Raw genomic sequence first — 25,795 nt, forward strand, 5'->3', positions numbered from 1 at the left:
CCACCCATTTTCCCCTGACGGCCGAGGCTCAACAGGCCTTCGCCCGTATCAGAGCCGATATCGCCAAGGCCGGGATGCATGCAGTAGATGAGACGCTGCCCTTTAAAATGGAGAGCGCACTTCCGGGTGCGGCGATGACCAGCTGAGTCGCACGTTTCGGCAGCTCCCTGTGAAACGGACTTTTGGGCTCTTGATAGGAGCCCCAACGGCAATTTTGACGGCTAAAAACACTGTGCGGTAAACCAGAAGGGAATCCCCCCTGGATACGGATGGAAAAAGGAGGAGAGAGTGGCCAGATTGCAGTGGATCCTTTAGAACAGCGGCAAGGAAGGCAAGCAAAAACCAAGATGGCGTCGGAAGGTGGCAGTTTAACATGGGGCCCTGAACAACAAGAGTTCTTGAAATGCTGTGTGGAAGAGATCAAAAAGGAAATGAAGAAAGAGCTGTTGGCCCCGATACTACAGGCGATCGAAGGGCTAAAGGAGGAACAAAAGACCCAGGAGCGGGAGCTTCGGGTCGTGAAGGCAAAGGCAGCCGAGAATGAGGACGATATACAGGGCCTGGTGGTGAAGACGGAGACGCAGGAGGCACATCAGAAACGATGTGTGGAAAGGTTGGAGGCACTGGAAAACAACGCAAGGAGGAACAACCTGAGGATTCTTGGTCTTCCTGAAGGTGTGGAGGGAGCGGACGTCGGGGCATATGTGAGCACGATGCTGCACTCGTTAATGGGAGCGGAGGCCCCGGCGGGTCCGTTGGAGGTGGAGGGAGCATACCGAGTGATGGCGCGAGGACCGAGAGCAGGAGAAATTCCCAGAGCCATAGTGGTGAGATTCCTCCGTTTTAAGGATAGAGAAATGGTCCTTAGCTGGGCGAAGAAAACTCGGAGCAGTAAATGGGAGAACGCGGTGATCCGCGTTTATCAAGACTGGAGTGCGGAGGTGGCGAGAAGGAGGGCGAGCTTTAATCGGGCCAAGGCGGTGCTTCATAAAAAGAAGATAACATTTGGAATGCTGCAACCGGCAAGACTGTGGGTCACATATCGAGGGAGGCACCACTACTTTGAGACGGCAGATGAAGCGTGGACTTTTATTGTGGAAGAAAAACTGGAATGAGCGGGTTATTAAAAAGAACGTTCGAACAAAGTGGTGGGGCGAATGTGGGGGGCAAAGAGGGGTTTTATGTACTAATCCTGCGATGTGGTAACTTTTCTCTCTCCCACAGGTGGTGATGGGGGGAGGTGGAGGAGATGGGGCGTTGGCCATTGGGGGCGGGGCCAAGGGAGAAGCGCGGGCTTGGTTCCCGCGCTATGATAATCATGGCGGGAATACAGAAGCAGGAAGGAGGGGGCGTCGCACGGTGCGAGCCGAGGTCACGGGGGGAAGCCGAGGTCAGCCAGAGTTTGCTGACTTCTGGGAGCAACATGGGGGGAGTAATTACGCTAGCGGGGGATCTAGTGGGGGGGGTGGGAGTGGGGGAATTACTGGGTTGCTGCTGCTGGGGAGAGGGGGGAGCTGGTATGGGAGAGGATGGGCGGGGGAGCACCGCCTGGGGGAGATACAGCTGCGTGGGAACCGGGTGAGGAGCTGGAAAAAGGTGATGGCTAATCGACAAGGGGGGTGGGGTAGGAAGCCCCCCAACTCGGCTGATCACGTGGAACGTGAGAGGGCTGAACGGGCCGATAAAGAGGGCACGGGTACTCGCACACCTTAAGAAACTTAAGGCAGATGTGGTTATGGTACAGGAAACGCACCTGAAACTGATAGACCAGGTTAGGCTACGCAAAGGATGGGTGGGGCAGGTGTTCCATTCGGGGCTAGATGCGAAAAACAGGGGGGTGGCTATATTAGTGGGGAAGCGGGTAATGTTCGAGGCAAAGACTATAGTGGCGGATAACGGGGGCAGATACGTGATGGTGAGTGGCAAACTACAGGGGGAGACGGTGGTTTTGGTAAACGTATATGCCCCGAACTGGGATGATGCCAATTTTATGAGGCGGATGCTAGGACGCATTCCGGACCTAGAGATGGGAAAGCTGATAATGGGGGGAGATTTTAATACGGTGTTGGAACCAGGGCTGGATAGGTCGAAGTCCAGGACTGGAAGGAGGCCGGCAGCAGCCAAGGTACTTAAAGATTTTATGGAGCAGATGGGAGGTGTAGACCCGTGGAGATTTAGCAGACCTAGGAGTAAGGAGTTCTCGTTTTTCTCCTATGTCCATAAAGTCTACTCGCGAATAGACTTTTTTGTGCTGGGTAGGGCATTGATCCCGAAGGTGAGGGGAACGGAGTATACGGCTGTAGCCATTTCGGATCACGCTCCACACTGGGTGGACTTGGAGATAGGGGAGGAAACAGGAGGGCGCCCACCCTGGAGAATGGACATGGGACTAATGGCAGATGAGGGTGTGTGTCTAAGGGTGAGGGGGTGCATTGAAAAGTACTTGGAACTCAATGATAATGGGGAGGTCCAGGTGGTAGTGGTCTGGGAGGCGTTGAAGGCGGTGGTTAGAGGGGAGCTGATATCAATAAGGGCACATAAAGGGAAGCAGGAGAGTAAGGAACGGGAGCGGTTGCTGCAAGAACTTTTGAGGGTGGACAGACAATATGCGGAAGCACCGGAGGAGGGACTGTACAGGGAAAGGCAAAGGCTACATGTAGAATTTGACTTGCTGACTACAGGCACTGCAGAGGCACAATGGAGGAAGGCACAGGGTGTACAGTACGAATATAGGGAGAAGGCGAGCAGGTTGCTGGCACACCAATTGAGGAAAAGGGGAGCAGCGAGGGAAATAGGGGGAGTGAGGTATGAGGAAGGAGAGATGGAGCGGGGAGCGGAGAGAGTGAATGGAGTGTTCAAGACATTTTATAAAAAATTATATGAAGCTCAACCCCCGGATGGGAGGGAGAGAATGATGGGCTTCTTGGATCAGCTGGAATTTCCCAAGGTGGAAGAGCAGGAAAGGGTAGGACTGGGAGCACAGATCGAGGTAGAAGAAGTGGTGAAAAGAATTAGGAGCATGCAGGCGGGAAAGGCCCCGGGACCGGATGGATTCCCAGTCGAATTCTATAGAAAATATGTGGACTTGCTCGCCCCGGTACTGACGAGGACCTTTAATGAGGCAACGATATCGCTTCTCTTAAAGAAGGAAAAGGACCCGCTACAATGCGGGTCCTATAGACCTATTTCCCTCCTAAATGTAGATGCCAAGGTCCTGGCCAAGGTAATGGCAATGAGAATAGAGGAATGTGTCCCGGGGGTGGTCCACGAGGACCAAACTGGGTTTGTGAAGGGGAGACAGCTGAACACGAATATACGGAGGTTGTTAGGGGTAATGATGATGGCCCCACCAGAGGGAGAAACGGAGATAGTAGTGGCGATGGATGCCGAGAAAGCATTTGATAGAGTGGAGTGGGATTATTTGTGAGAGGTGTTGAGGAGATTTGGTTTTGGAGAGGGGTATGTTAGATGGGTGCAGCTGTTGTATAGGGCCCCAGTGGCGAGCGTGGTCACGAATGGACGGGGATCTGCATATTTTCGGCTCCATAGAGGGACAAGGCAAGGATGCCCTCTGTCCCCATTATTGTTTGCACTGGCGATTGAGCCCCTGGCGATAGCGTTGAGGGGTTCCAAGAAGTGGAGGGGAGTACTTGGGGGAGGAGAAGAGCACCGGGTATCTTTGTATGCGGACGATTTGCTACTATACGTGGCGGACCCGGCGGAGCGGATGCCAGAAATAATGCGGATACTTGGGGAGTTTGGGGATTTTTCAGGGTATAAATTGAACATTGGGAAAAGTGAGTTGTTTGTGGTGCATCCAGGGGAGCAGAGTAGAGAAATAGAGGACCTACCGTTGAGGAAGGTAACAAGGGACTTTCGTTACCTGGGGATCCAGATAGCTAAGAATTGGGGCACATTGCATAGGTTAAATTTAACGCGGTTGGTGGAACAGATGGAGGAGGATTTCAAGAGATGGGATATGGTATCCCTGTCAATGGCAGGGAGGGTGCAGGCGGTTAAGATGGTGGTCCTCCCGAGATTCCTCTTTGTGTTTCAGTGCCTCCCGGTGGTGATCACGAAGGTTTTTTTTAAAAGGATTGAAAAGAGCATCATGGGTTTTGTGCGGGCCGGGAAGACCCCGAGAGTGAGGAAGGGATTCTTACAGCGTAGCAGGGATAGGGGGGGGCTGGCACTACCGAGCCTAAGTGAGTATTATTGGGCCGCTAATATTTCAATGGTGAGTAAGTGGATGGGAGAGGAGGAGGGAGCGGCGTGGAAGAGATTAGAGAGGGCGTCCTGTAGGGGGACTAGCCTACAGGCTATGGTTACAGCCCCATTGCCGTTCTCACCGAGGAACTACACCACAAGCCCGGTGATGGTGGCTACACTGAAGATTTGGGGACAGTGGAGACGGCATAGGGGAAAGACTGGAGCCTTGGGGGGTCCCCGATAAGAAACAACCATAGGTTTGCCCCGGGGGGAATGGATGGGGGATATGGAATGTGGCAAAGAGCAGGAATAACGCAACTGAAAGATCTGTTTGTGGATGGGAAGTTCGCGAGTCTGGGAGCGCTGACCGAGAAATATGGGTTGCCCCAAGGGAATGCATTCAGGTATATGCAACTGAGGGCTTTTGCGAGGCAACAGGTGAGGGAATTCCCGCAGCTCCCGACACAAGAGGTGCAGGACAGAGTGATCTCAAAGACATGGGTGGGGGATGGTAAGGTGTCAGATATATATAGGGAAATGAGGGACGAAGGGGAGACTATGGTAGATGAACTAAAAGGGAAATGGGAAGAAGAGCTGGGGGAGGAGATCGAGGAGGGGCTGTGGGCAGATGCCCTAAGCAGGGTAAACTCGTCGTCCTCGTGTGCCAGGCTAAGCCTGATTCAGTTTAAGGTATTACACAGGGCACATATGACTGGAGCACGGCTCAGTAAATGTTTTGGGGTGGAGGATAGGTGTGCGAGGTGCTCGAGAAGCCCAGCGAATCATACCCATATGTTTTGGTCATGCCCGGCACTACAGGGGTTTTGGATGGGGGTGACAAAGGTGCTTTCAAAAGTAGTAGGAGTCCGGGTCGAACCAAGCTGGGGGTTGGCTATATTTGGGGTTGCACAAGAGCCGGGAGTGCAGGAGGCGAGAGAGGCCGATGTTTTGGCCTTTGCGTCCCTAGTAGCCCGGCGCAGGATATTGCTAATGTGGAAAGAAGCCAAGCCCCCGGGGGTGGAGACCTGGATAAATGACATGGCGGGGTTTATAAAGCTAGAGCGGATTAAGTTCGTCCTAAGGGGGCTCAAGGGTTCACCAGGCGTGGCAGCCGTTTGTCGAATACCTCGCAGAAAGATAGACGGAATGGGAAAAAGAAGGCAGCAGCAGCAGCCCAGGATTGGGGGGGGTGGGGGGGGGGGGGGGGGAGGAGGAACCAGAAGGACTCTCAGGGATGTTAATATATACTGTATAGTATGTATAGGTTGTTGCTACAGATAATTATATATTGGACTGTTAAATTATATTTTTGGAGAGTGTTACTTGTGACAAGGCAGTTGCCAATTAGGGCTAGTTTTCATTTTTGTTATTTATTATTTATTCATTTTTTGTTTATAAAATAGGTCATTGTTATTTGTGTTGTTATAATATTGTGTAAAGGATGCACAATGTACTGTGTTGGTTGACCAAAAATTTTCAATAAAATATTTAATTAAAAAAAAATGGAGAGCGACGCATCAGACGTCACCCTAGCTGCCACCCTCAATCAGGCAGGCAGACCCATGGCATTCTTTTCCCGCACCCTTCATGCCTCAGAAATTGGCACTCATCCGTCAAAAAAGAGGCCCAAGCTATCGTTGAAGCTGTACGGCATTGGAGCCATTACCTGGCCGGCAGGAGATTCACTCTCCTCACTGACCAACGGTCGGTAACCTTCATGTTCAATAACACACAACGGGCCAAGATAAAGAATGATAAGATCTTGAGGTGGAGGATCGAGCTCTCCACCTACAATTACGAGATTTTGCATCGCCCCGGCAAGCTCAACGAGCCCCCAGACCCCCTATTCCGAGGTACATGTGCCAGCACACAAGTAGACCGACTCCGGGCCCTGCACAACAGCCTTTGTCACCCGGGAGCCACACGGTTGTACCATTTTATAAAGGCCCGCAATCTGCCCTACTCCGTCGCAGAAGTATGGACAATCACCAGGGACTGCCAGGTCTGTTCGGAGTGCAAGCCACACTTCTACCAGCCGGACCGTGCGCGCCTGGTGAAGGCCTCCCGCCCCTTTGAGCGCCTCAGCATGGATTTCAAAGGGCCCCTCCCCTCCACCGACTGTAACACGTATTTTCTCAGTGTGGTCGATGAGTACTCCAGATTCCCCTTCGCCATCCCATGCCCCGACATGACGTCTGCCACCGTCATCAAAGCCCTCAACACAATCTTCGCTCTGTTTGGTTTCCCCGCCTACATCCACAGTGACAAGGGATCCTCATTCGTGAGTGATGAGCTGCGTCAGTTCCTGCTCAGCAGTGGTATCGCCTCCAGCAGGACGACAAGCTATAACCCCCGGGGAAACGGTCAGGTAGAGAGGGAGAACGGGACAGTATGGTGGGCCCTACGGTCCAGGGACCTCCCGGCCTCCCGCTGTCAGGAGGTCCTCCCTGATGCACTACACTCCATTCGGTCACTACTGTGCTCCGCCACTAACAACACACCCCATGAACGTCTCTTTGCCTTCCCCAGGAAGTCCACATCCGGGGTGTCGATCCCGACTTGGCTCGCAGCTCCAGGACCCGGCCTTCTCCGTAGACACGTTCGAATCCACATGGCAGACCAGTTGGTGGAGAGGGTGCAATTGCTCCATGCGAACCCCCAGTATGTCTACGTGGCGTACCCCGACGGCCGCCAGGATACTGTCTCCCTCAGGGACCTGGCACCAGCAGGTTCCTCACACACACACCCCTTTGGCCCGGCCCCACCCTCCCCTCCCCCGGCGCTCCCAGCAGAAACCCCCTAGGACCATCCGTCCTCCCCCTGCCCACGCCCAAGGATGAAGAGGATTTCGGCACGCTCCCGGAGTCACCGAAGATCGGACCAGCATTGGCACCGCCGCCACCATTGCATCGCTCCCAGCAGCACATCAAGGCCCCGGACCGGTTGAATCTCTAACTGGTCCACTGGACTTCAAAAGACATTTTTTTTCTCACAAAAATTGTACATGTAAAATTCAGTTGTTGTATATAATTCTCCACCACCCCCGACGAACTCAATTTTAACAGGGGGTGAATGTGGTAAACCACTGTTGCATCTATATTAGGTGATGTGTGGTAGGACCTGTACTACAGGTACGACGGTACTCCCTACCTGCTGGCTCCGCCCAGTAGGTGGAGTATAAATATGTGTGTCCTCCGTGCAGCAGCCATTTCGCCAGCTACTGTGGGAGGCCACACATCTTACAGCAATAAAGCCTCAGTTGTATTCAACTCTTGTCTTTGTGCAATTGATCGTGCATCACATGTTCCCCAACACAACACCGCCTCCACCCGGCCCCAGACCGACCTCTCATCCACAGCCCATCTCCTCACCATCACAATATTTACCGCCAAATAGTAATTTATCAAATTCTGAATGCTCGCCACCGGCGCCCTGTAAAATATCCAGTTCGCCAGACCCTGAATCTCCTGCCTCTGCTCCACTCGCTCAATCGCGGTCCTGAGCAGCTCCACCACCGTGGCCAAATCCTCCAAAGCCTCTTTCCTCTGCTGCCGGAATTTATTATTCAAAAACTCCACCAGCTGCTCTGCCAGCCACTGGATGGGCAGCGCTGCCCCTTGCCCTCTGCCATCTTCACCTGTGGCGCACCACAAAAACGTTCTTGCTGTAGCTGCTCTCTCGTGGCACTTCTCGTCCACTGATCTATACCCCGGCCTTACCAGAGGAGTATTACCTTCCCTGAGCACTCATAAGAACTAGGAGCAGGAGTAGGCCCTCTGGTCCCTCGAGCCTACTCCGCCAGTCAATAAGATCATGGCTGATGTTTTTGTGGACTCAGTTTCACTTCCCTGTCCGCTCACCATAACCTTTTATTCCTTTACTGTTCAAAAATCTATCTGCCTTTGCCTTAAAAACATTCAACTGCTTCACTGGGCAGGGAATTCCAGACTCACGACCTTTTGGGTGAAGAAGTTCCTCCTCAACTCAGTCTTAAATCTGCTCCCCCTTATTTTGAGGCTATTCTTCCTAGTTCTAGTTTCCCTTCATAATTTTATATATTTAAATTCTCACACCTTTTACCCTCAAACAACACCCCATTTGGATGTGGAATGACCAAAAAAGTCCACCTTGAGCAGGAGCCAAATGTGTGACCACTCACTCCATGGCCACCACCGGAAACCCTGGAGACTGAAGTTCGAAGGAAAATCATACTTTTGAGAAATATTGAAAAAGTTGAGAAACTAGTTTGAAACAGCATTTAGGTAAATTAATTTGAATTGCGTATTTCTCCATTCTGCCATTAGTATTCACCAGTGATCTTTCCATCTCCCTATCCTGTAGGAGACTCCTTGCTGAGCACATCCCCATGGACAATTCAAGTTCTCTACTATGTTACTCATGATTATTATCATTCACAAGGTCAGATAGTGAGCATTGTCCACTTATTCTACTGAAGGGTGCATCACAGTTATAACTTTCATTTTTTAATCGCCCGCACTAGAATCCTGTTCAGCAGGCGGTCAGCGGCACCACCCAAAGCTGCAGACTGGCTGTGCGACCTCTCGGAATCTCTCCAAATGGAGAAAATCAAATTCGCCATCCGAGGGTCAGACGACGGCTGGGAGCCATTCACCCAATTGTTCCGGGACCTGTTTGTGGCCAGCGAACAATCAAAAGAATAGCCAGGTAGCCAAGAATCAGGGGAAAGTAGCCAAAGCATGAGAGGGAGAGATAGACCGGGAGAGGCGGGGGAGACAGCTAAACCTAAGAGGTAAGAAAGGCGAACCACAGGAGGGGGGAGAGGGTAGGGACAGGGAACAAGAGAGGAGAACCAGGGAGGTGGGGGAGGAGGCAGGGAAATGACAGCCGGAAGGAGGGCACGGGATACAATAACAAACTTGGCATCTCCAGGAACAGAGAACAAGGAGAATACAGGCGAAAGACGGGAGGAACGGCTGAAGCAGAGGTGAGCGCAAGACGACAACAGCAGCGAGATCCGTCTGGGAGAAGCAAGCGACAACACCAGCACCAAACCCATTTGAGTATTGCCCACTGTAATTGTTTCTCGGGCACCCAAATGTATATTTACCTCCCCAGTCTCCACAGCCCCCCCTCCCCACACCCCCCACAAACAGTCGCCTACTTGTGTGTTATAAATAATTTTGCCAGGTGTACAGAGTTGCTGCTGTTGAGCTGGTGCACAAAACCCTACCAGTTATTCTATTTTATTTTTTATTATTACTTTTTTGTTTGGTATGTTTGGGCGTGCCCTTCTCTTCTATATATGTATAAATATATATATATTTCTCATTCTGTGTGCATAACGGTAAATATACTTTGTTGAAAAACCCAATCAAAACATGCAGACTCCACACAGTCAGTGACCCAAGCAGGGAATTGAACCTGGGCTCCTGGAGCTGTGAAGCGACAGTGCTAACCACTATGCTTCCGTGCCGCTCTCTTGCTCATCTGAATACTATTCATAAAACAAAACTAGCACAGCTGCACAAAACTGCAATAGTATAAGATGTCATGTCCCATGGAACAGAGAGCCATGTAGTTCCCACACTTTCACATAAATCCAAAAGGGAAGAATGAGAACGGACCTGACATTTCTGGGCATCATTTCCTGAAGCTAACGGTCAGCTTATCCTTCATGTGTACTTTCCACATACAAATTTTCATCTTTCAACATCATTAACTTTTCATCCATTACAGTGAAAACCATTTAATTAGAACACCTCTGTGGAAACTAATTCACCTTCTTAACTTACCTTCCTCCTCAACAGCTTTATTAGCGCTCCAGTCAATTCAGTAATAAAAGTGAATGTTTCATCATGAATCAACTGCTCATATTCATTATGTTTGTACTGCAGCTTCAAGTGACAATCATATCTTTTCCGGTTAAACTTGCATTTACACAAAGGAACTGGGGGGAAATGTGCTTTTCCCCCCCACAGATGTGGGCATGCTGGCTCGGCCTGCATTTAATGCCCATCCATAATTACCCTCGAGAAGATGGGGGTAAGGTGCCATGTTAAACAGCTACAGTTCATCTGGTGAAGGTATACTCACAGTGCTGTTTGGAAATGAGTTCCAGGTATTTTGACCAAGCCACAGTGAAGGAGCAACGGATATGTTTCCAAGCCGGGATAGCTGTTCCTCAGCGGCTCCAAACGTGAAGGCTCAAGTCCCCCCTCCAAGATTTAAGCACAATCAAGGTTGACACTCAGTGCAGTACTGAAGGAATGCTGCACTGTTTGAGGTGCCCTCTTTCCGATGATGCCCTCTCAGGCAGACATCAAACATCCCAATCCACTATTTGAAGGAAGAGCTGGGAAGTACTTCCTTGTATCCTGGCCAATGTTTATGACTCATAGAAGCGTAGAATTTACAGTGCAGAAGGAGGCCATTCGACCCATCGAGTCTGCACCAGCCCTTGGAAAGAGCACCCCACTTAAGCCCGCGTAACCCCACCTCGCCTTTTTTGGAAAAAAAAAGGGCAATTTATCATGGCCAATCCACCTAACCTGCACATCTTTGGACTGTGGGAGGAAACTGGAGCACCCGGAGAAAACCCACGCAGACACGGGGAGAACGTGCAGACTCCGCACAGACAGTGACCCAAGCCGGGAATCGAACCTGGGACCGCGGAGCTGTGAAGCAACTGTGATAACCACTGTGCTACCGTGCTGCCCTCAATCAACATCACAGAAAAATAGACTGAAGTCATTATCACATTGCTGTTTGTGGGAGCTTGCTAAGCACATATTTGCTGCAGTATTTCCGACAACAATTACTAAAGTTCAATGGTACATTATTGACAGTAAAGTGCTTTGGGACACCCTGTGGTTGTGAAAGCTTAATAAATGCAAGTTTTTTTTCCTTTATGTCAAGAGTAAGTGCTTTGAACCAATACAAATTTCTTGAGTTTATCACATTGTCACCATTGTCATTTTATGCATGCTGAATTATAAATTATTTGTGCTTTCGAATCAGATTCACTGTTTCTTCATTGGTGCCATACAGATGGTAGAATATCTACTATCAGTCTGAACTTGATTAAAACAAAATGCCCAAGATAGTGGGCGGGACTCTACTTCAGCCGTGCCGGAATCGGGAAATGCGATGATTGGTCGGAGAATTTGTGGGGGGGGGGCAGGGAAAATTAAATGGGCAAGTTGTAAAGTATGCATTTGACCCGAATCTACTTTGTTTTCCTGCTGGGCGGGTTAAATTAAAAGCAGGGCTTCTATCTAATTATCCACCATATGTGTCAGTGTCACTATATCCAAACTTGATGAGAGTGTTTTAACCTGTGGTGATTCTGCATCTGGAGCCGTACCTATACTTTACATCATGATGTCAGTATGGAGGCTCATGGTATGAGGGGTTCTGAATTCTTAAAAATTCTTTCCCGGGATGTGGGCATCACTGGTAAGCCAGCATTTCTACCCGTCGCCCTTGCTAAGGTGGTGGTGAACTACCTTTTTGAACCACTGTAGTTCTTGTGTGGTACGCCCACAGTGCTATTAAATACTATCAATGGTTTGTTGCATTGAACAAGACACAAATCAAATAAGTAGTTGAATAAAACATCTTTAAAGTTTTTTTTAATTAGCCTGTTTTCCAATGTATTCCCATGTGATGATTCAGTAAATCTTACATGTCTCAGTTGGAATTTAGGAAACATTTCTGATACTTTGTCACGTCTAAAACCAGCAGGAGATGCTTTTATGTAACGATGGGTTACATTGTACATCTATTCTAACTCTGCAAGTCCTTTATTTTGCTGACAATTTTTAATGGACGTGAAGGATGGTGATATGTGTAATCAAAAATGCAGCTTTCTGAATACCATGCAATCTGAAATATGCCATTTTAAATATGATCTGATTTTGTTTCTTTCAGTGAGGAACAGATTGCTGTAGATCTTGTCCAAAGGGGTGACATTGTTAAGGTGGTCCCTGGTGGCAAGTTTCCTGTGGATGGAAAAGTAATAGAAGGCTGTTCTATGGCAGATGAATCTCTCATCACAGGTATGTGTTGATTCTTTGTTTAAAGTATTGTAAGGGTCCTTCCTGTTTGTTCCTTTCCATTCCCTGTTTATTCCCTTATTTCCCCTTTTAATTTTGCTGTTCGATCTTTGAACCATGGATGTTTAATGGACCTGTGACTAAGGGCAGCACGGTAGCATTGTGGATAGCACAATTGCTTCACAGCTCCAGGGTCCCAGGTTCGATTCCGGCTTGGGTCACTGTTTGTGCAGAGTCTGCACATCCTCCCCGTGTGTGCGTGGGTTTCCTCCGGGTGCTCCGGTTTCCTCCCACAGTCCAAAGATGTGCAGGTTAGGTGGATTGGCCATGATAAATTGCCCTTAGTGTCCAAAATTGCCCTTAGTGTTTGGTGGGGTTACTGGGTTATGGGGATAGGGTGGAGGTGTTGATCTTGGGTAGGGTGCTCTTTCCAAGAGCTGGTGCAGACTCGATGGGCCGAATGGCCTCCTTCTGCACTGTAAATTCCTGTGCCTTTAATTCAAACAGAAGGACCAAAAGACTGTGCTGTTTTACGCTGATAATTGCAGACTGGCTGACATTAATACTGACTCAATTTGATTGATTGGTGGCCAACGAATGGGCCCAAAATCCGGAACCGGTGACGATGGGATATTATCGAATTGGAATGTTTTTTCAGAGCCATGAAGTTCCATTTTAGTTTCACTTTTGATGGCGGTAGCGGAGGTGAACGTCCAGCTAGATCCTCTCCAAACAACTGCTGTTAAGCCTCTTAAAGAAAGATCCAGCTAACTCGGTCTCTCCAATAAGCCTGTGGGTGTTAGATCCTGAAGGCAAATTGAGAGCAAAATCTGATAAAACAAGGACTCTGTCTCTCCAGAACAATTGTGAGTACAGGCTGCAAAACAAGGACTGTAATTTACAAACTTATTGCGGAAAAAGCCTGCAGTTACCCATCATCTGAAGCAAAGACTCTTTTCTCTTCAATTTATATTTTTCCCCCTTTTCCATTCCCCTGTTTTTGTCTGTGTGTATAGAGGATGGAGAGGCAAGTTAAAGTAGGAGTTAAGTACTTTTTAAATATTTAACCAATTGTACCTGCTGCATATTTCACCATTAATCTTGTTAGAAATAAACAATAATTGTGTTTGAACATACAAACTTGGTGACTGTAATTATTGGGCAGCCAAGGGCCAAAGATTTCAGGAATTTTTTAAAGAATTATTGGTTAATTCACTTGTGTTGTGACTCTGGGACACATGGGCTGCAATTGACCGTGCAGTTACCCTACCTTGGGGAACATCATTTGGGGGCTCGTCCAGGATCTTCGGAACGGTAGACAGCGAAGCTTGGGTTACAGTGTGAATTAAAAGAGACACCAGGGGCTGCATTCTCCGTTTCAGGGACGATATCCCCACGCCGTCGTGAAAACTGTGGTCTTTTACGCCAGACAATCTGGTGTCAAAAGGTCACAGATTCACTGCCTTGCAGGGGGCTAGCAGGCAGCTGTGGTGGAGCTCGCAGCTCCAGCTGCCGATACAGCCCCTGCACATCTGGCTCAGAGGCTGTGCATGCGCACAGCGGCGGCCTCGCCGAGCTCCATCGCGGACTCAGACCGCGGACCCGGACTACGGAAATAGTGCCCCCGATCGGCTGCACGCCCGACCCGGACCACCTGCTCAAAAATATCCCAGTCCCGAATGAGGCCCACCCTGCCCTCCTAGTGGCCCACCCCGACTGTGGCGACTGCGGACTGAGTCCGCAGCCACCTCGCGAGTATCCTGAACAGCAGGACCAGATTAGATCCACACCATCAGGAATTCGGCTGGTCGGAGACGGAGAATAGCAGGGCTATTCTCGGGTACTCCCCGAGTACGCCGCTTTTCGGGGGGTGGAGAATCGCCAAACCAGCGCCGGTCCTGATTTCATACAGGAAACTGGATTCTCCGCCCCATCGCCGAACGCGATTTCGGCGTTGGGGTGTGGAGAATCCAGCCCCAGGTTTGTAGTGATGTAACAGGATGGCTCTGGACCCTGTTAAAATTTTTCTTAAGATGTAAGACTTAACTATGGTTTAATTACAAGAACTTTGCAAAGACAAGCTAGTCGAATTGGTATGTGCTTTAGTATGTGCTAGAGCTAAGAAGGTAGAGATAATTGAAGTGATTGAAAAAGAGAAAAAAGAAAAAGAGAGGAAAAAGGAAAAGAGGGGAAAAGAAGAGAGGGTTGGAAAAGCAAAAGAGAGAGCCTTCCAGCATAAGATACTAGAAATGAGCAGGAAACTGCCAGAAAGTAAGGGGGGCTTAATCCCAGAATGGGACCCAACGACGATATGTTTAAGTTTATACCGGCCCTCCCAAAATTCGATGAGAAAGGAGATCAAAACCTTTTTTAAGGCTTTTGAGAAAATAGCAATCCAAATGGAGTGGCCAAGAGTAAAGTGGACATTACCCACGCAGAGTAAATAGATGGTGTTGGCATAGGAGGTTTATGCTTCTCTGTCAGAGAAGGAGTCTAAGAATTATGACACAGTAAAAAAGACTATTCCGGATGCATATGAATTGTTCCCTGAAGAATATAGGCAAAAGTATTGGAATTTAAGGAGACAGTTGGGACAGAGTTATGCAGAATTTGAAAGGGTTAAGCAGAACAATTTTGATAGGTGGGTACGAGCATTGGGCAGCCGGGTACGAGCATTGGGCAGCCAAGAGTCAAAGGCGTCAAGAATATTTATGAGGATTATTGGTTAATTCATTTGTGTTGTGACTCTGGGTCACGCACTTGGTCAGGGTGTTGTAACAGTATATCAAACTTAATATGTGTAGTAATCCAGGACACATGAAGATAAAAGTTGAACCAAGTTTATTTTAACTCAAAAGTAAAGGCGCACCGTGTATACAACACTTCCCAGCTCGGACCTAACAGAGACTCCCGGTCCGGGTCTGAGATGGCATTTAAAATGCTCAATAACAAGTCCCTGCTGGACAGGCCTCCACTCGTTGTCATGGGAACTCATACTCCGTGTGCCCCACGGTCTGGGATGGTTTCTAAAAGGCTCAGTAACGAGTCCCTGCTGGATAGACCTCTGCCCATTCCCATAAGAACTCGTACTCCACAGGCCCCACAGGAAGATCAATGAGTGATCCCTCATGATTTTCGTGAGTGTTATCCCATCCCTTCCCCCCTCCCCCAAGTCCAGATCCTCCCCCTCGCTCCCATGACACGAGGCCTCCTTCACCACTTTGCAAACCGCCTCGAGTCCATCGTCAGCGGAGTTGGATCTGGGAATGTAGAACGGACAGGGGAACATTGCTTCCTCACCGAGGTCAAAGGGTCGCTGATGGGGGTTCTACCCCATTGTCAATTTCGAGCTGGTGGTCCGTCACCTCCGTCTCCATGTCGGAGCCTGAGTCTTCATCCTCCTGGGGGAAAACTCTTGGGCGTACCATGGGCTTAGTTCCCTGCTCAGTGGTAGGTTCCAATGATGTCAACCTGCCCAGAGTAGCTTCTGCAGTCGAGAGCTCCCTGCTCCAAATATGGTCCACGTGCTTTTTCTACGGTCCTCTCCTTGGCTTAACCTTGTATGACATGGGGCCAATCTTCTCAACTACCACTCCCAGGATCCAAGGGGACTCTTCTCCGCATTTGCGGGTATAGACGCTGTTTCCAGTGATCTGTTTCTTCATCCCGTTTTTAAACGTTTATACTGCCCGCTTGGCCAAGCCATTAGAAGATGGGTGGTAGGGCACCGTCCAAATATGCTTCATCACGGCAGCACAGTAGCATTGTGGATAGCACAATTGCTTCACAGCTCCAGGTTCCCAGGTTCGATTCCGGTTTGGGTCGCTGTCTGTGCAGAGTCTGCACATCCTCCCCGTGTGTGCGTGGGTTTTCTCCGGGTGCTCCGGTTTCCTCCCATAGTCCAAAGATGTGCAGGTTAGGTGGATTGGCCATGATAAATTGCCCTTAGTGTCCAAAATTACCCTTAGTGTTGGGTGGGATTACTGGGTTATGGGGATAGGGTGGAGGTGTTGACCTTGGGTAGGGTGTTCTTTCCAAGAGCCGGTGCAGACTCGATGGGCCGAATGGCCTCCTTCTGCACTATAAATTCTATGATAGATCTATGGTAGATCCCATTGGACTTTGTGAACGCCTGGAAATCTCCGCTGGTAAAGGGGGCCGCATTGTCAGATATGACGACCTCCGGTATTCCATGAGTGCAAAATGATTGCCGGAGTTTTTCTATAGTGGTCCTTGGAGACTCCGGAGTGACTATTGTGGAGCTCCTTCAAGATCAGGCTCTGGTCAGGGCAAGGGACAGGATGATGCCATCTTCCTCGCTGAATTCTTGGCGTTTGGATAGGAACAACTTCAGGTCCTTCTTAAGGTGTCATTGGATGCCGCCTCTTAGGATCACGTGACGTAGTTTCACTAACGTGAGATCTTTCTTGGTCCATGTCTGGATCTGCCTGGCGGACAGAGGCTGAGTGTCCATTAAATTCTTGGTAGGGTGTGGAGGGGGGGGTAATTGTGAGTAATGGTAGGTGACTCAGAGCATCAACATTGGTGATGTGCATTCCTGGGCGGTGCTAGAACAAGCATTCATATGCCACCAACACAGGGCTGAATCCGAGCAGCGGTTCATAAGTTCTTAAGATATAGGGGCAGAATTAGGCCATTCGCTCATCGAGTCTGCTCCGCCATTCTATCATGACTGATATGTTCCTCATCTGTTACCTATAATGCTACAGATCAAGAGCTGGATTGTCAGCAGAGCATCGCCTCCCTTGAACACCTAGGAGCAGAAGTAGGCAATTTAGCCTCCCATGCCTAAACACCTTCAATGTGACCATGGCTGAGCCCATCCTGGCCTCAACTCCACTGTCCTGCCCGTTCTCCATAACCCTTCAACCCAATATCATTAAAAAATCTGTCTAACTCCTCCTTAAATTTACTCACTGTGCGAATTCCACAGATTCACAACCCATTGGGAGTAGTTTTTCCTCAAATCCGTTGTAAATTTGCTACCTCTTATGTTAAGATTATGACCTCTCGTTTTAGAATGCCCCACAAGAGGAAGCATCTGATCCACGTCTACTTTATCCATACCTTTTAGCATCATGTATACCTTGATTTGATCTCCCCTCATTCTTCTAAACTCGAGAGGGTATAGGCCCTAACTGTTCAATCTCTCCTCTTATGACAAACCCTTCATATCTCTGGAATCAATCTAGTGAACCTCTTCTGAACTGACTCCAATGCCATTACATCTTTCCTCAAATAAGGGAACCAGAACTGTGCACAAGACTCCAGGTGTGGTCTTACCAAAGCCTTGTATAGTAGCAACAACACTTCCTTACCTTTATACTCAATTATTTTTGCTATAAATGCCAACATTCAATTTGCTTTCCTTATTATCTGCTGCACCCGCATGCTTGTTTTCTATGACTCATGCACGAGGACACCCAGATCCTCTACATCGGAGCACCCTGAAGTCTCCCATTTAGATAATAAGTTGCCTTTCCATTTTTTTGACCAAAATGCATCCACGTTAAACTCCAGCTGCCACATTTTGGCGCACTCTCCTAACCTATCTATATCCATTTGTAAGATTCTTATTTCCTCATTGCAGCTTACTGTCAAATTCACTGTCGCACCTATTTTTGTGTCATCTGCAAATGTGGCTATAGAACCTTCTATCCCTGTATCCAAGTCATTAATATAGATCGTTAATGTAGATTGTAAATAGCTGCGGCCCAAGGACCGAATCCTGTGGGACCCCACTAGTTACATCTTGCCATCCAGAAAAATATATTTTGATGGCTTGTGCTTCAGTTAACCTCTCCTTCCAGTTGTCATAATATGCACACATGCACATCATGAGGTAAAGACAGGCAGTGACAGACACCCAGGTTAGCCAATCAACACACAGGACAGAACACAACCAATCACCAGACAGAACACTAGAGGGGGTTTTCCTACTATAAAACACACGAGGCACCAGCACTCCGCCTTTTTCCACTGGTGACAACTGTAGTGTCAGTCAGGGTGTATATATCAGTCAGCACCTTCTACACATGGATCAGAGCTAGTCTGATCTAGTTAGTTAGAGTTAGTACACTTAGAGTAGTAGAGTGTCAACCCACAGCCAGCTGTGTGCCTTGTTACAGATGTTCAATAAATCGTATTGAACCAACGTCTAAGTTTGGTGTTTGCTTCACAGACCAACTGCATTCAGTTGCAGTCCGTGTTATCCCAGGGTAGCTAACACAACACCAATGACCACCTGAATAGGAATAAATAAGTCATTACTGGCGACTTGAAGTGCTACTTAAACATATGCTCAGCTTTTACTGTTCCCATCCAAGCTGCAGGAGATTTGATGATAACTCCTGAGGCACATGATGGGACTTTCTAGGACACCTTGTTAAGACTCCATTAACACTTTAAATCTGTACTTATTCTAAGAACGTCATCTGAAGTGAGTTCGTTCTGTGTTGCGTTACCTTATTTGACACCTTATAGGAGGCACCAAAGAGAATATGACGATTGGTCATGGGTATCTTGCTAGGGTTTCTCCTTGGTTTGGAGAAGGAATAGGAGAAGAAATGAGGCCAGGCAGAGCACCAACTGCGCGAGATGGAGACAGGAGGGCAAGGAGAGCTCCTTCCCCTCTGCACATACAAGTCATTCACCCTCCTCTGGACTTCTTCTGCCAGACCTTGAATTCCATGTCAGAGAACCAACCTGTCTGCCCTTTCCCTCCATACCTGAGCCATCCGAAAACGTTCCATTGTATGTCAGCCAGTTCTTCTTCGTATCTTCAGTGGAAGTGGATACAACGAGACTGCATATACCATGTCATAAAAATTGTTTCTAATCAGTGCTTGAGTGCTAAACCTGCAGATGTGTGTTGTTTTAGCACCTTCAGGAAAGTTTAAATCATGATAATTGAAGAGATCTATGTGGAATTAGTGAGGTCTTGCAACACTTATACTCAATAGAAATTTGAGTTAAACTTCTCGGATGCAAACAAGAATCTTTATTGCCTCTATTTGATTACAATTGAGAGAAACTTAAATCTATTCTCAATAAAGTCCGGCTAGCAAAAGGACTTAAAGAGAAGTAACTTATTCACAATTTAACTTTCAAAATAATACAGAAATGGTTTCCTGTTTATGGCAAAACAGCTTGCATTTACTTCAAGAGTTAGAGTGGAAAAGTGAAAATATGAAAATAAGGATAGCGAGTAGTTAGATCAAAGTATAGGACCATCATGTTTAAGGAGAATCTTAACATTCTTTAGTCATCTGTCTATACCTCTATGTCGTCCTAATTGGTTTGGATTAGAATCAAATACATTTGATTTGATGGTTAACTGTCAATCCTTAATGTGCAACATACGTTCTGAATGTTTCATGTTTGAATATTTGTGAATGTTATGAAATGCGATTCTGTGCTTTTATCAAGACTGGTTTCTACTGGTTTTCTGCTGACTTTGCTTTATCCACATTATGAACAATGGTGCCTTCATGTGGCTGGGGTGCTTCCTTCGACCTTGATCTCGATTACTGGTACAGCTCATTTCTTAATGTCAAACTGACTTTGAAAATATATTCATCAGGACAATAGCTTTTTCATCTTGCTTAGTGAAAATGTTGCTTTTATCTCCAATTAGTTTATGCATGTGTCAGGTGTTTTGTGTCTCTGTTGAAGCTATGTGTTTTGTCATAACCTGAGGTTATGAGTGCTGAAATCCTTATTTTAAAATGGGTATTAAAACTGGGTCTTGATATTGACATTAAAATAGCATTTTTACCTATCAGATCTATCAGGAAATAGTTGATTCTATCAACAATCATCTTTAAAAAAATATATATATATTTTATTAAAGTTTTCAAACAGAATTTTTCCACTTCACAAATCAACATAAAAATAGCGCAACAACTGATAAATAACATAATTTGAATAAAATAGTGAACTAACAAAGTAACAAAAAATAGTGCCCCCCCCCCCCCCCTCCCTGGGCTGCTGCTGCTGGCGATCTATTTTCCCTTAACGTTCCGCGAGATAGTCAAGGAACGGTTGCCACCACCTAGAGAACCCCTGAGCCGATCCTCTCAGCGCAAATTTCATTCGTTCTAGTTTTATGAACCCTGCCATATCGTTTATCCAGGCCTCCACGCCGGGGGGTTTCGCTTCCTTCCACATGAGTAAGATCCTTCGCCGGGCTATCAGGGACGCAAAGGCCAGAATATCGGCCTCTTTCGCCTCCTGCACTCCCGGCTCTTCCGCTACCCCATATATAGCTAACCCCCAGCCTGGCTTGACCCGGACCTTCACCACCTTTGAGATCACCTTTGCCACTCCCCTCCAGTACTCATCCAGTGCCGGACACGACCAGAACATGTGTGTGTGGTTCGCCGGGCTTCCCAAGCACCTCCCGCACCTGTCCTCCACTCCGAAGAACCTGCTCAGTTTCGCTCCCGTCATATGTGCTGTGTAGAACCTTAAATTGTATCAGGCTAAGCCTGGCACACGAGGATGAGGAATTTACCCTACTTAGGGCATCGGCCCACAGCCCCTCCTCAATCTCCTCCCCCAGATCTTCTTCCCATTTTCCCTTCAGCTCCTCTACCAGCGCCTCCTCCTCGTCTCTCATCTCCTGATATATTTTGGACACTTTGCCCTCCCCGACCCATACCCCGGAAATCACTCTATCTTGGATCCCCTGTGTCGGGAGCAGCGGAAATTCCCTCACCTGTTGCCTCGTAAACACCCTCACTTGCATTTATCTAAAATTATTCCCAGGGGGCAGCTCATACTTTTCCTCCAGCACTCCCAGGCTCGCGAGCGTCCCGTCAATAAACAAATCTCTCAATCTCCTAATTCCTGCCCGTTGCCAGCTCTGGAACCCTCCGTCCATCCTTCCTGGGACAAACCTATGGTTGTTCCTGATCGGGGACCACACCGAGGCACCCATCACCCCACTGTGTCGCCTCCACTGCCCCCAGATCCTTAAGGTTGCCACCACCACTGGGTTTGTGGTATACCTTATCGGGGAGAGCGGCAGCGGCGCCGTCACCAGCGCCTTTAGGCTTGTTCCCTTACAGGACGCCATCTCCAGCCTCTTCCACGCCGCCCCCTCTCTATCCCTCATCCACTTACAAACCATCGCCACATTGGCGGCCCAGTAGTAGTCGTCCAGGTTCGGCAACGCCAGTCCCCCTCTGTCCCTGCTACGCTGCAGGAACCCCCTCCTTACCCTCGGGGTCTTCCCTGCCCACACAAAACTCACAACGCTCCTGTCTATTTTCTTGAAAAAGGCCTTTGTGATCAGAATGGGGAGACATTGAAACACGAAAAGAAACCTTGGGAGAACCATCATTTTTACCACCTGCACTCTGCCCACCAGTGAGAGCGGCAGCATATCCCACCTCTTGAAATCCTCCTCCATCTGCTCCACCAGCCGCGTCAGATTAAGTTTGTGTAGACTTCCTCAGCTCCTAGCTACCTGAATCCCCAAATATCGGAAGCTCCATACCACTCTCCTTAACGGCAGGGTGTCTATTCCTCTTCCCTGGTCCCCAGGGTGTATTACGAAAAGCTTACTCTTCCCCATATTTAGCCTGTATCCTGCAAAATCTCCAAACTCCCTCAATATCTGCATAACCTCTGTCATCCCCTCTACAGGATCCGCCACATATAGCAGTAGGTCATCTGCGTAGAGTGACATTCTATGTTCCTCTCCCCCTCTAACCACCCCCCTCCATTTCTTAGTGTCTCTCAACGCTATGGCCAGTGGTTCAATTGCCAACGCGAACAGTAATGGGGACAGGGGGCACCCCTGCCTTGTTCCCCTATGTAACCGAAAATACTCCAATCTTTGCCGGTTTGTGACTACACTTGCCACTGGGGCCCCATATAGGAGTCTGACCCAACTGACAAACCCCTCCCCGAACCCAAACCTCCTCAACACCTCCCATAGATACTCCCACTCTACCCTATCGAATGCCTTCTCTGCATCCATCGCCACCACTATCTCTGCCTCCCCCTCTGCTGGGGGCATCATTATCACCCCCAACAGCCGTCGCACGTTGACATTCAGTTGTCTCTCCTCCCCTTTACAAACCCTGTCTGGTCTTCATGCACCACCCCCGGGACACAATCCTCGATCCTCGTCGCCAGCACTTTTGCCAGCAGCTTGGCGTCTACATTTAGGAATGAGATAGGCCTATATGACCTGCATTGCAGCGGATCTTTATCCCGCTTCAGGATTAGTGATATCGTCGCCTCCGACATTGTCGGGGGTAGAGTCCCCCCTTCTCTGGCCTCGTTAAAGGTTCTCGCCAGCAGCGGGGCCAACAAGTCCACATATTTCCTGTAAAATTCCACCGGGAACCCGTCTGGTCCCGGGGCCTTCCCTGTCTGCATATTCCCCAGTCCTTTAGTCACCTCATCCACCTCAATTGGCGCCCCCAGACCTGCCACCTCCTGCTCCTCCACCCTCGGGAACCTTAGTTGGTCCAGAAACTGTTGCATTGGTCTTAAACACCTCATTTACCTTCCCTGCTCTCCGCTCCGTAGTTCCCGTTTCATCCCTAACTCCCGCAATCTCCCTCACCGCTATCCTCTTGCGAAGTTGGTGGGCCAGCAGCCGGCTCGCCTTTTCCCCATACTCGTATTTCATCCCCTGTGCCTTCCTCCACTGTGCCTCTGCCTTTCCTGTGGTCAGCAGGTCAAACTCCGTCTGAAGTCTTCGCCTCTCTCTATATAGTCCTTCGTCCGGGGCCTCCGCATATCTTTTATCCACCCTCAAAATCTCCCCCACTAATCTCTCCCTTTCTTTGCCCTCTTGTTTCTCCTTGTAAGCTCTAATGGAGATCACCTCTCCCCTAACCACCGCCTTCAGCGCTTCCCATACTACCCCCACCTGGACCTCACCATCGTCATTGGCCTCCAGGTACCTCTCAATACATCCCCGCACCCTTCCACAGACCCCCTCATCCACCAATAGTCCCACATCCAGTCGCCAGAGTGGGCGCTGCTCCCTCTCCTCTCCTAATTCCAGATCCACCCAGTGCGGGGCATGGTCTGAAACGGCTATGGCCGAGTACTCTGTTCCTGCCACCTTCGAGATCAGTGCCCTGCTCAAAACAAAGAAATCTATTCGGGAGTATACCTTGTGGACATGGGAGAAAAAGGAGAACTCTTTGGCCAACGGTCTAGCAAATCTCCACGGATCCATTCCCCCATTTGCTCCATGAACCCCCTGAGCACCTTGGCCGCTGCCGGCCTTCTTCCGGTCCTGGATCTAGACCGGTCTAGCCTTGGATCCAGCACAGTATTGAATTCCCCCCCCCCATTACCAGGCTTCCCACCTCCAGGTCCGGGATACGTCCCAGCATCCTCTTCATAAATCCCGCGTCATCCCAGTTCGGGGCATATACATTTACAAGTACGACCTCCTTTCCCTGCAATCTACCACTCACCATAAATGTATCTACCCCCGTTATCCACCACTATATTCCTAGCCTCGAACGACACCTGTTTCCCCACCAATATCGCCACCCCCCTATTTTTTGCGTCCAACCCTGAGTGCAACACCTGTCCCACCCATCCTTTCCTTAACCTAACCTGATCCGCCACCTTCAGATGCGTCTCCTGAAGCATGACTACATCTGCCTTCAGTCTTTTTAAGTGCGCGAACACTCGGGCCCTCTTAATCGGCCCATTCAGGCCTCTCACATTCCACGTGATCAGCTGGATTGGGGGCCCCCCCCGCCGACTAGCCATCCCCTGTTCTAGGCCAGCCCCCCCTCCGGGTCCAGCGCACCCACCCATCCCCCAGGCGGCGCCTTCCCGTCCCCCGACCACCTCTTCTCTTGCCAGCTCCCCCTCGCTCTCAGCAGCAGCAACCCCGTTGATCATCCCCCCCCCCCCCCCCCCCCCGCTAGATCCCCATCTAGCATGGTTACTCCCCCCCCATGATGCTTCCGAAAGTCAGCTAACTCTAACTGAACCCGGCTTCCCCCGTTCTCTCCTTGACCCCCCTGTGCGTGGAACTCCCTTCCTGCGCCTATCTTCCCGCCATCATCTCCATAGCGTGGGAAAAACCCCGCGCTTTCCTATTGGCCCCACCTCCTATGGCGCAGCTCCCCCATTCCCCATCCCCCCTCTCAGTCCCTTTTTCCACCGGCACCCACATTTCTCCGTGTCCCCCCATCAAGAGGAGAAAAATTCCCCGTCTATCGTCTCGATACTATAAACCTTCCATTCCCCAATTTACACTTCTGTACATCAACCTCGTTGTCTCCCCCCCAACATCAGTCCCTCAGTTCTAGTCCAGTTTCTCTTCTTGGATGAAGGTCCATGCCTCATCCGACGTTTCAAAGTAGTAGTGCTTGCCCTGGTGCGTGACCCACAATCGCGTTGGCTGCAGCATCCCAAATTTTATTTTCTTCCTGTGAAGCACCGCGTTGGCCCGATTAAAGCTCGCCCTCCTTCTCGCCACCTCCGCGCTCCAGTCCTGATACACTCGTATCACCGCATTCTCCCAACTGCTACTCCGTACTTTCTTAGCCCAGCTCAAGACAGCCTCTTTGTCCGTGAAGCGGTGAAATCTCACCACTATCGCCCTTGGTAGTTCTCCAGCCTTTGGTCTTCTCACAAGGACCCGGTGAGCCCCTTCCACCTCCAGGGGGCCCGAGGGGGCTTCAGCTCCCATTAGCGTATGGAGCATCGTACTCACATAAGCACCAACATCAGCTCCCTCCATTCCTTCGGGGAGACCCAGAATCCGGAGGTTCTTCCTCCTCGAGCTGTTCTCCAGGGCTTCGAGCCTTTCGATACACCTCTTATGTAGCGCCTCATGCGTCTCCATTTTTACCACAAGGCCCTATATCTCATCCTCGTTTTCGGCTGTCTTTGCCTTCACCCCACGGAGCTCTATCGCCTGGGCCTTTTGTGTTTCTTTCAGCCCATCGATTGCCAATAACATCGCCGCCAGCACCTCCTTCTTTAGTTCCTCCACACACCGTCGGAGGAATTCCTGTTGGTCCGGGCCCCATGTCGTCTGGACTCCATCCGCCGCCATCTTGCTTCTTCCATCTCTTCTCTGCCGCTGCTCCAGAGGATCCTTCGCAATCTGGCCACTGCCACTGGTCCTTTCCATACACACCCGGGGGGGACACCTTCCTTCGTCACCCCACACTGGGTTTGGTCTGAAAAAATATCCGTTGGGGCTCCCGAAAAGAGCCCAAAAGTCCGTTAGAACGGGAGCTGCCGAAACGTGCGGCTTAGCAGTGCATCGCCGCAACCGGAAGTCCCCTATCAATAATCATTAATTAGCTCCCAAATTGTTGGTTAAGACCAGACTTTCAAATTGGCTTTGTTTATTGGCATTGCATCCATTTTGCACCTGATATCGTCCTTTCATCAAAATATTTCAATAGATAACAACATTAGACAGGACAGCTGAGGCAATTGGAACTCGCAAGACTGAGATTGATAATCATTTGTTACGTACGTAGATGAAGGTATATGGGGCGATGGTGCACAAATAGAGTTGA

The 25,795-nt window shown here is 49.3% G+C and overlaps 1 protein-coding gene across 1 annotated transcript in view; it reads left to right on the forward strand.

The window, feature by feature from the left end:
- The window catches only part of LOC140391979 (copper-transporting ATPase 2-like), a 193,685-nt gene that overhangs the window by 100,941 nt on the left and 66,949 nt on the right, over nucleotides 1-25,795 (forward strand). Inside the window, exon 10 of the mRNA XM_072477093.1 lies at nucleotides 12,121-12,248. Coding sequence (XP_072333194.1) covers nucleotides 12,121-12,248 — 128 coding nt within the window. The remainder of the gene's footprint in view (nucleotides 1-12,120; nucleotides 12,249-25,795) is intronic.

The sequence above is a fragment of the Scyliorhinus torazame genome, chromosome 15, assembly GCF_047496885.1.
Source record: "Scyliorhinus torazame isolate Kashiwa2021f chromosome 15, sScyTor2.1, whole genome shotgun sequence".
Taxonomy (NCBI): domain Eukaryota; kingdom Metazoa; phylum Chordata; class Chondrichthyes; order Carcharhiniformes; family Scyliorhinidae; genus Scyliorhinus; species Scyliorhinus torazame.